Source organism: Argiope bruennichi, chromosome 9, assembly GCF_947563725.1.
Source record: "Argiope bruennichi chromosome 9, qqArgBrue1.1, whole genome shotgun sequence".
Taxonomy (NCBI): domain Eukaryota; kingdom Metazoa; phylum Arthropoda; class Arachnida; order Araneae; family Araneidae; genus Argiope; species Argiope bruennichi.
The window spans coordinates 4,744,812-4,756,912 of record NC_079159.1 but is presented as its reverse complement, the minus strand read 5'-3'; the positions used below and the strand labels follow the sequence as shown (position 1 = coordinate 4,756,912).

Genomic DNA, 12,101 nt, shown 5'->3' with positions numbered 1-12,101 from the left:
GGAAAGAAAAATAAAGAAAACACGCATATCTTTACATAGTTACTAAAATAAACAAAATTACTTTTCATATTAATTGCTTCAAACATGCACATCTCAGCCAACCTTGATGGAGTGCTGCATTTTTATCAGAAGGAAACGCTGTGGGCTGTTCCCGCTATTTCCTCCATTAATGTGTCACCTCTATTACGATGCAAATCTAACAGCGTGACACGTGTGAACACACTCATTGAAGCATCACTCCAACACAAATACAGACCCTTGACTGATGCCTATTTAAAACACCCTCAGTCTAGTCTTGGTGTTTTCTTCAAAAAACATTTGGCGCCATTTAAAACGCAGACGTCAGTGTCAGAGATGTCTAATAGCTGGTGAGAAACTCCAAAAATATTTTTAAAAAATAAAAACGGTCGAAACAGAAAAAAATTATTTTTGATGACTAAAATTCTCGTCATTTATTTATTCCCATTACATTTTTAATTTATAAACTTTCTATTAATTTAGCCAAAAGTTTTTTTCATATTCAAACGAGTTAGAAAAAGGAGAGGAGAAATTTTTTTTTTTATCTTGACTTGTGAAAAAATAATTTTACCTTGTTTTCTAACCTCCTTAATATTTTAATATTTAATTTTTTATTAGCCTGTCACTTATTGATCTTTCTTATGTTTAAAATTCATACGCCTCAGGAGTTATAAAATCAGTTTCAAATCCGGATGCAATTGAGTCTGAATAGATGCATTTCATCCCTTTTAATTTGGAAGTTATTGCTTAAATTTTATTATTGCACATCGGAATTCTTTTGATATTTTAATATTTTTTTATGAAATTGTTATTGTTCATAAAAGTTTTTTAGGTGTTTTAATCCTTGTTCTGATTTAGAATTTTAAATTTACTCAATAGCATTTTGCATTTACATAAGCATTACTAATGTGTGGTCTTTAGAATTATTAGGATTCATTTAATATTCATAATAATTCTATCGACATTTTTGAAGCCGTCATATGCTTAATGATTTCAATGCTTGTAAAGTTACCTTTTATGGATTCTTTGTGATAATCTTTGATTTTATTTCCGTTCTTTCTTCTCTTTATCCCATTTTTCGCTGAGTCTCCACGAAAAATCGAACATTTTCAGGAGACATGAACGAGGAGATCACTGGAATAGTTAGGCTGATAATCGTTTGGGTCAAAATTAGTATTTACGAACCTACGTTTGTTGAATCCTGCATGAGATCTGGATGAATCATTGATCTGTCAGTTTTAGATGAAAATAGAAACTCATAATCAGAAAAAACATTCTTATTAAAGGGAACAAACCTATGACATTGAATCCTTCTAAGATATTTTTTGGAGCCGCAGATTTAGAAAGCCAATTTAGTTATATCATGTACGGTACCAGATTAATATTAGGTGTTCATATACAGTTGTTTGTTCCTTGCTTGATTGTAATAAAATTTAACTATGTCAAATGCATCCCTGTAAAATAATGCATTTAGTGATTATTGCAAGGATGAAAATCAAGATAATCATACCATCTTTTCTTTGTGAACTCAATAACAGAGATAATTACGTAAATATCGTGGTTGTCAAGGTGTAATAGTGCAAGCGTTTCAGGACTTAAACAGATAGGATCGATAAAGTGCTTAAATAATTAAAGAAATATAGTCTTATATAATAATTTTAAGACCGAAAAGTAATTTAAAAATGATAATTTCATAATAGTAGACGAAAAGTAATCTTAAGTTGATTGATTGGTTGATTGAGTTTTACTACCGCAAGAGACATATTTGGCTATGCTGCGCCAAACTTATGGTGGATAAGTAATCTTAAGATTAAACCCCTTACAATTCAGGCATTTCGAAATAAAGTACGTCAAATGATGTCAGATTTAAGTTTAAAATCCAGAAATATTTTTATTAATCTTCCTTCCATGAATAAACTTCTAATATGCAGAGATATGAAAAGAGAAAAATGACTTCGTCATTCATTTTATAAAGATTGCAATGGAAATCTCATGTTATAGTGTCAAATGCGGATGGCATACAGAAATGACCATCGCTCACACAATCTCAGAAAATTATATTGGAAAATCATCCCTACATTCCTCTTAATAAGAGCTATTGTATCTCTGTCCTGATCAAATGACTAATACATCATGATTGTAGAGAGCGATTGCACATACAGGTACAGCGTGATACAATTTCACATTTAAACCTCTACTACTCATTTTTGATAAAGAATTGAAAAATCAGAGCTTGTATAAAATAAAACTATTACTTTGTTTATAATATGCAATGGATGTTTATGTTTGTTGGGAAAAGTTAGTTGTAAAAACGATTACAAAGGGAGAGGTAAGTAAAAAAATTTGAATCCCGAGCAGCACCTTAATTTTTGCTAATTTTAAAATACATTTGTAAAACGCTCATGAATGATCACGGAAACTAATATCTTAAGATTGTTAATTGGCAACTATAAAAATTATTCGCATATAATCATCGTTTTTCTTTTTCAAGATTTGACGTCGAATAGAAGAATAGTAGCGCAATTTTCCAACTCAAATAGTCTGCCAAAATTTAAATAGGTTTATAACACAATATAAACTTCTATTCTAATATAGTGCAGCATATGCACTGCTGTACTAAAATAAATCAAAGTATTGCATTTGTTATTATAGCAGCTAACTTTTTATTAGTATCTAGATATTAAAAATGGAGAAACTGGCCCTGATGTAGAGTTTGCAACTTCAACGATCACTTCAGAAAGAAGGTAGAAATTATCAATCTCTATTACTCGAAATTTTCATATTCGATATTTGCGGAAGTGTATGTTTCCTTAAAACATCCTTTATTAAAAATTTTAGCTCGATTCCAGTAAGATTATTAGATACAGATAAAATTTTTCAACAATCCAGTGGAGCAGATTATAGATTTTCTTCCCAATCGTACTCTTAACATTGTTGTTGAAAAACTGGTGGAAAAAATATGCCACAGCAAGAATGTTTCTGGGTGATAGAGCTGCTTACTGGATGTTTATCTTCATATGTAACTTAAAGGAAATACTTCCCAGGAAAGTAAACTGTTATCAAATATCAAAATTCTGTTAGTCTTTTACTTTACATACTATCTAAATGGAACAAAAACGATTTGATCGATAGGAAAAGCTACGCTTTCTTTATCTAATTATATTTTTTATATCAGCTATATATGTGTAAGTAAAATTCCGTATAATCTCTCTCTCTCTCTTTCTCTTTCTCTCTCCCTCTTTCACACACACACACAAAGCAAAGAAAAGAAAAGCGAATCTTTATCCTAGGAGGAACAAGTAAAATTTGGAACTTTTGGTCACTTTTAACGGGGCATATTAAATCTCTTCAACCTTTGATCTCTTTATGGGCAAAAGAAGATATTTTTATCTTCCAAATCTGTTAAATTAGAATATGAGCAATATATTGAGGAATGAGGGTGGTAAATGATGCAAATTAATTTAAAACTGTTTTTTGCGGTAAATGACATGTGCTTGTAATGTAGTATAGGTAAAAGTTGTTTGGTAATTCATTAAGTAGTTCAAAAACACTTCTAAAGGGGTCGTTACTCTCAATAGTTCTTTTGTTGTCATTTTCCAGTACTTAAGCTTCTGATACTAATAACATTCATCATTTTTAGAGCTCCTTTAACAGTATCCAAAGCCAAAATTCTGTTAGTCGATATCCCAACATTATCGAAATTTGTATGCATTTGAAGAAATCTAATCAATTGCAGTTATTCATTTGGTTTTCAATTAACAGGTTCAAAACTAATTACTCTATAAATTAAAAAAAACTTTTTAAGAGCGATGATTATTTAAATCCGTTATTATGAAGTGCATTTTGTAACCATGGAATAAAAAGCGAGCAAATTTGTATGTAATAATAAAAAACTGTGACAGATAAGTTCTTAAAGAACATTGACTCGGCATTCGGACCCATTTGTTTCAAATCCTTTACATAACTGATTTAATAACATTATAATTCCATTAAATAAACTTGGCGATAAAATTCCTATCTGGGTTGCAATCTCCCAGCCATCACCAGCGTTGTTATGATTCTCTTCCTAGAGTTGATCGTGATACTTGCCCTTTGGAGATAAGTTGCCAAGAAATGTTTGACAAGTAAAAAAAATGTTTGAGTAACAGTTGTGACTGATGTCAGTGTGTCTATGTGCCAAGAAACAGTTCGTTGACTCTCCGAGAAGCTAGCAACGGAATAAAGTACGGCGGAAAAGGCTCGAAGGTGGAACCATATTCAGCAATTAGTCTTCCGTTGTCTTTTGAAGAAGCTTTTATTTCATACCAACAATACTTGGAACCAGTGCCAAATGATTTTTAAATGAGGGTTTTTGATGAGAGAAATATGAATAAGCTTTTCTCAGATTTTATCGCCTTTGTCTTTTATTAATTTTTGCTGCTTTTGCAAATATCTTGTTATATTTAAGGAAGCAAAGTCATGCTTACTTTTCAAATTGCAAATGGACTGGAGTTAAAAAGGTAAGAGTTGCTATGTTTCTGCAATTATATAAAATGATCCTGCTGGTTTACTGTTTCAAAGGTTTTATAAATCATATAAAGACGTTAAACGCATCTTATTCTGATAGTAAATGTTAAAAAAAAGGATGTTGCTTCATGGTTGTCCGTTAGTTAAGGCATCACACTGTTAAGCGGCATTTTATTTTTTTATGCTTGTTAAATGTGAGATAACAGTTGTCTTGAAACCTTGTTAAGAGCTTTTTGCGGTTCTCTTAAAAATATTCTTTAATAAAATATCATAAATGATTATTGCTTTATTGCTTTCAGTAGTGATATGAATTTATTCTGTGGTACACTGACACAAACACACACACATATATGTACATATATAAAGTACACTTCCGTGTATCCAACCTAATGTGGAAGAAGGACTGGCCGGATAACAAAAAAGCCGGATAGGCCGGAGTTCTATGAATTCCTGTCATCAATACCAGAAAGCAAAGTTTTTATAACAAAACTCACTGTTATAAGACGTACACACACACACACACACACACACACGCACACACACACAAACACACACACACACACACACACGCACACACACACACACGCACACACACACACACACACACACACACACACACACACACACACACACACATATATATATATATATATATATATATATATATATATATATATATACACTCAGGTGCCCACTTAAGCTTCTGAACAATAACATGAATAGTCATGAAATTAATATCTGGGTATAGTGATGTTATGATCTACGATCTGATATCGCTTACAGCACCACCTAGCGGGAAACTATGGAGTTAGCGTTCCTATCCAAAAGTGGTACAAGATAGGAGGGAACTGTTAATTACAAAGTTGTAGAGTTTAATTTAGTACAAAAAGGACTTGCTGATATTAATACCAGAAGCAAAAAAAAAAAAAAAAAATGTACTCAATTTGAAACTATGATAGCAGAAACCGTGTTTAAAAGACAAACCAACCAATTATCGTAAGGAAATTTATTTTCTTTGTTCAAACATTCTCTCTGTCATCTATAGCACGAATATGAACTGTTGTTCAAATTTCACTTTGCGTAGTTTTTGTATGTAAATTGGTGCACTTGTAGCAATAATAATATTCATCATCAAAAGCCCTGCAATGTTGGCAGGAAGATCGTATAAATTTGCTGTTTGAGTTATTATTACAGGGAAACGTGACTGAGCTCATTTTTCTTTGAATGGAAATTAACATTTTTTTTCCTTTTATCTATGTTTTGTGACATCATAATTTCGGAAAATGCGTACTAAAAATATGCATTTAAATGCATACTGAATTCTTCGTGCTGTCAATTGATTTTAATTCATCTTATGTTATAAAATCCAAACCTGATTTAACCACGTATGAAATTACAATTTAAACCAAATTTGTGAAAAAAAATTCACAGTATATGCTTATTTTATGTCAAACTAGAATAATTGACAATCAGTGAAGAAAAAGAATTAATAAGAAATAAGGGAAAGGGAAATTTCACAAGCAAAAGGCTAGCACTTGATCTATCAAACTCCATAACATGTGATAATTATTGTATGATAAAACCCTCAAGGAGCCTGCGCTAATCTCTATCTTATGCAGGAATTTTTAAAAGTTTTAATAGATAAAAGACTTGACACATTACATACTTTAGTCTTCATCATCCATTAAAATCAATAGCTCTCGTTAAACGTTATTAAATTGTTAGCTCTTGCAACAATATATTTTTCAAATAAATAGAGAGTTACCGTCCGAATGTATAATTATAATAAGAATATAGTAATATAATTGTAGACTTTTGTTCTTATAGTAAGAAATAATGAGTTACAGGTCAAATGCTATTATTCTTAAACTTCAAAATTATGTAGGATTATTAATGAATTAATTTAAATTAAACTTAGAAGAATTTATAAAATTATTATTATAATATTGGTTCTGTTATTTTGTGAAATGATCTGCACTATCACAATGCATTTTCAAATAAATGGACAATATTTGCATTATAAATTGATATAGTTTTCCTTTTTTTTTATTAATCCTCTTTCCTTCCTTCCTCTTCAGGTGGGCAAAGATATCCCCCATCCAGGCATCGATGCTACACAAGACGAATCCCAGTTCCGCTACCACAAATACTACCAGTGGGTGTGTTTCATGCTCTTCCTGCAGGCGACCCTCTTCTACATTCCTCGATGGCTGTGGCGCATGTGGGAGGGGGGCAAGATACAGGCCCTCATGATGGACTTGGATGTCGGCATGCTCGGAGAAGCGGAGAAGAAACAAAAGAAAAAGCTTCTTGTCGACTACATCATAGCCAGCTGGAAGACGCACGATTGGTACGCTGGGAGGTACCTCATCTGTGAGATTCTTGCCTTCTTCAATGTCATCGGACAGATGTTTCTCATGAACAAGTTCTTCGATGGCGAATTCATGAATTACGGACTCGAAGTCATTGACTTCATCAACACTGATCCTGAGGACAGGTTGGATCCTATGATCAGGATTTTCCCGCGAGTTACCAAGTGTCGATTCCAGAAGTATGGACCGTCAGCCAACTTGGAAACTCACGATGCCTTATGTGTCATGCCCCTCAACATCATCAATGAGAAGATATATATCTTCTTGTGGTTCTGGTTTGTCATATTGTCCATTCTAACCGGATTCGTCCTTATTTTTCACGCTGTCTTGTTTGCTTGTCCCCCCGTCCGAGTATACGTTCTGAGCATGAGGTTCAGATTCGCACACATGGAGAACTTGCACACATTGGTTCGGAAAGGCTCTTTCGGAGACTGGTTTCTCATTTACATGCTAGGGCAGAATGTAGATGCCATCATTTTCAAGGAGCTAGTGGCAGAGATTGCAAAGAAAGTGACCACTGAACCCAAAGAAGGTTTATGACCATGGAGTTTGAGATTAGAGACATTTGACTTTCAAACAGTAAAAAAAATAAAAGGACGTAGCATATTGTATAATATTGTTCTAGTGTGTGAAATTGTATTCAAGATTTGTTCACTGACACATCATAATTAGCAATTATCTTTCTTTTTTTTTTCTATTTATTAAATGGTTGACCCATTTCTACTATTTAATTTTGTGTTTGTTTTGTTATTTCATTTAACAGTCATACTTTGTAGAGTGTGACCTTTACATTAAGGTAGATTCAAAACGATGAATGATTTCGAAAATAATTAAGTTATATTAATGATTCAAAACAAATATGCAGAGAAAGTTTCAGCCGTTTATATAAAAATGACCAGAGTTATATTATAATGAGACTTCCACATATGCAATTTCTGTGCATTAACAATCTCTATATATCGAATTTCTATGCATCGAAATTCTTTATATATCAAACTTTTATACATAAAAAAATCTATTTATCAAACCTCTATACATAAAAAAAAATCTATATACCAAATTTTATTTAACAATATTGGATATAATGTATAATAACACAGCTCACAAAACAAACAGCATTACATTTCATTATTTACAATCGCAATGCACTATTGGATGCATACCTAATCAGGCATCGCCATCTATTATCCAAAAGAGAAGATAGAGTAATATAACTGCTACAAGCTTTTATAATGCAGTAATTAAATTTAGAAGGATAGAAATAAATACTAGAACGTTTTTTTGCAATGTTTTACAAAAGCAACGATGGCTTCATTTGTATTTTTGACTTTTTTTTTTTTTGCTCTATTTCGATATAATTTACCATTGAATTGCGTCCAATTTTTCTACAAAATGGATGGGTTTAACGAGTTTTTAAAAGAATCCATTTCATTGAGAAAACATATAAAATTTCACGAACTGAAATGTAGGAAATAAATCTTTTTAAAGTTTCATTAATGAACAGCAATGGAGTAACTTGAGCGAACGCATTTTACTAAAGAAAGAAATATATAAAACATTTTTGTAGCAGATAATTCATCAACTAGGCTTCAACATCAAAATTTAAAATTCTGTAAACAGGCGTAAATTATTGCCACTTAGAGTCCTAATATTTCATTTTAGGAGAGCCAGCGGAAAGAAGCAGAGATATTGTCTTCCACCAGCAAGGTCTGGAGAAAAGTTTAAAAAGTTCTTTCTTCTGAGGGAGTAAATCACGTTTCTCAAGAGCAGAAGGCCGCGAAACAAGGCACACAGACGAATTATTTTCAGCAAAGGAAGAAAAGAAATTCTATTAATATCCCTACCAGCCGTAAGAAACGAACCGTTCGACTCAAAGTGTCGTGACCGTGTTTGGGTAACACAGTCACAATACTCGAACACAGAGTTTCAATGAAATAAACTGTTAAACCCCGTTCATTTGAACACAATTATACCCAAAGTTGGTTATTTCGAACCAGAACATAAAATACTTAAGTCAGACAGCAGTATATTTTCTAGTTGCTTTGATGTAACACTTGTAGAATATTTATTCATTCTTGTGTTTTTATTTAAAAACACTAGTTTCACATTATATTCAAAAGCTCATGCATATTGCAATTTTAATGACTTGATTAGCAGTTTTTGGAGATCAGCTGTTTGAACACCATCTACATATTTAAAATTATTCACAAAATCATAGAAATAATCCATCAGTCACAAAATATATACCGATTTCCTCAATTTATATTTGATATAAAACTTAATAGCACTTTAAGTCATCAATGATCTGCTGTTTCTCACCATCCGTAGAAAAACGTTTCCATTATCCACCGTCGAAAACGCTACTTCAATATGCACCCTTTATGGCGGGAGAGAGCTACTTCAGCAGAGCTCCCTGATTTTAACTACAAAATAAAATATCTATTGCGTCGATTACTCCAATTTTTATATTGTTCGAAAGTTCATGACCCTTATATGCTTCATCAAAAGTTAGCTGCCCTCTTTGCTTCCATTTTCGAGAGATATTGCAACAAAAAATTTGGAGAGTGCCCCGAAATTCAACAGAATTGATTTCACCAATTCATTTCTTCACTTGGCAAGCGTAGTTAACCATACAGAATATTCGATTATAATGCAATCATAATTTAAACTTTTGTTTTAGTAGAATGTATTTCATCCGAATTTGTCAACATGATTATATTAATGCCATTATTATGATCATTAAACGCGGCTAATATTAATAAAATTAATTGAGTCATGTCAATCCACTTTGATTAACTGCATCTTATGCAATAACAAAAAAGTATTATTTTAAATTGCATTTTCATATTAATAATAGAGTATCTTTCTTCAAAGAGGCGAAGAAAACTGCCAAATTGGTTCTTTTGTTGAGATTGAGGATTCTGTCAGTTTTTCTTCTTCTTTTTTTTTTTTTTTTTTTTTTTGTAATACCTGTCGAAATGGAATGGAAAAGAAAGGGGTTTTCTGTTTCTAATGAATCATGAGCATATAAATGAAGCAAAATTCATCGAAATCGGTACAATGATGACAATCGGACAACTCTGTGACTCTTTTTCTAGACAGAGAATATACAATGAAGTAATATTGTTTTCGATTTATTTCTCTCGGAAATGGTGACCTACGGGAGCGGGTGACCATTGATGTTGCCTCTAGAAATGATGAACTTTCATATTAAATAAATCAGAATATTGCTTTTTTTGCCATAGTAGCACTTCTTAGATTTTTTTCAAAAATAGGGGATGGTAGAGAGCATGCAAAACTATCGATGAAATATTTAAGGGCTATGAACGTCATATGAAAGCAAGAATTGGTTATTGTGACTGTGTGATTAGTTCTTTGAAATTCCAGAATATTTCAAATATACAGATAGTATAGGCTGAACAATCAGAAAAGTTATTACAGATGACAAAGGTATATAAATCACGAAAGAGCTTCGCCGAGAACTGAATATTTAACTAACATTTCATCGAAAATGCAGAATAAATTAATTCCCTTAAGCGAATATTCGTAATTAAAGGCTGTCGATTCAAGTTCACATCATGAATATGATTGTTTTTGTGTTGATTTGATATACATCGATCAGTTGTGGATTGTAAAGGCCAAATATTTATTTTACTACCCGATTAATTGTTTAATTTTTTTTTGCGTCATATTTTCTGTTTGCATATCAGGATTTGAATTCAGATTTTTCTCCTTGCTAATTCTTTAACTCGATTATAGTTTTTTTAAATATCGTTTTCTTTTTATGGTGGAATCATTCATTTTTGTTAACACCATTTGAATGAATCAAATAAAAATAATATTAGTGGTATTTAGAACAAATAATATATGGAACCAATTTTATTTGAACTATTAATTAGATTTCTTTCTATTCTTATACAAATTTTTAAATAAATACATGTATTATGCACGTTGGTTAGAATTATTATATTCAGGCTGAAAATAATACATTACTGACTCTGACATAGACTCAAAAATTGCTTATGAGTTTTAAAAATAATTTTAACTCAGCTTGAAATACGGTTTTGAATGACCCTTCTCTTCTACACTTGTATTACAATATTCAAAATTTCATTTTTTCTACTCAGGAAAATGAAGCAAAATATAAACAACTCGCAAAATATTAATAGCATCAGCAATAAATAATGTGGATAACATGGATTCAAATATGGTATGGAATCATACGAACATTTATTCAGGTGTAGGAAAGGAAAAAGTGCCTCTAAAAGTAAAATTTAATACCTGGTTTGGTTGCTAAGCTACAGAACAGATATATCTATAAAGAGAAATGTTCTATTAAATTGCCATTGAGCTATAACGATGTTCCATCCCTTTAAAATTAATGTAACATTTGTTTTTGATGCATCCAATTTTTAACATGATAAATTGTTTTTATTTGAAGAAAGCTCATTTATGCTGAATTATACAATATGCTGAATGAAAAACAGGGAGGTATTTTCCACCACTTATTGTTGTGCTTCTTTTGAGGCGGCGGTGAATGGAGTGCTTTAATTCAGAGCTTTTCCCCCTGCGCGCATAATAAGCCTGGGAAAGAATAAGATAAATTCAGTTATATGATTGAATAGATTTTAAAGAGAAATTTTCAAAAGTGATTTCAAGGAATAGGAATGATAAAAATTACGAACATTGGGGGGAAAAGGGGTGGATTACTTTTCCATACGCAGTTGGAAACAACATAAATGCAATCGGACAAAAATCTAATATATTTCCATTTGAAGCAATGCCATGATTTGTTGGAATCTTAGCTCTCAATTTTGAATGCCATGTTCTTCAAACTTCCGTTTTATTCAATATAACAGGGACGCACCTATATAAAGTGTCGCCCAGTCTAAATATCAAGCAAGTGGCCTTCCTCTTTTATAAAATTATAATCTACAGATAGCTCGCGCTCTTCTAAAAATTCTTAAGAGGAAGAGAAAAGACCGAAATGACACTCATGTCCATAAATGAAGGATAATGCAAGTTCAGGAAAAGAAAGAATCAGAAGCAAAACCAATGTGACTTATTTGTAAAGCCTATTTATGAAACAAAAGGTAAAGGGCAAAAGAGATGCTATATGTTTGATATCATTAATAAAAATTGCGATATTTTGCTCCCTCGAGAAAATTATAAAAAACAACAACCCTATTTACAAAAACTAATATT

The 12,101-nt window shown here is 31.7% G+C and overlaps 1 protein-coding gene across 5 annotated transcripts in view; it reads left to right on the top strand.

Moving 5' to 3' along the window:
* Positions 1 to 7,627, top strand: part of LOC129985182 (innexin shaking-B-like) — a 41,942-nt gene extending 34,315 nt beyond the window's left edge. For 4 of the 5 annotated variants that reach the window (XM_056095109.1, XM_056095110.1, XM_056095108.1 and 1 more), the window contains one exon: positions 6,603 to 7,627. In XM_056095109.1, coding sequence (XP_055951084.1) covers positions 6,603 to 7,436 — 834 coding nt within the window. In that variant the 3' untranslated portion in view covers positions 7,437 to 7,627. Of the gene's footprint in view, positions 1 to 4,498; positions 4,518 to 6,602 lie in introns of those variants that run through there. The other variant, XM_056095112.1, reaches the window with a different exon arrangement.
* Positions 7,628 to 12,101: the final 4,474 nt, after the last annotated feature.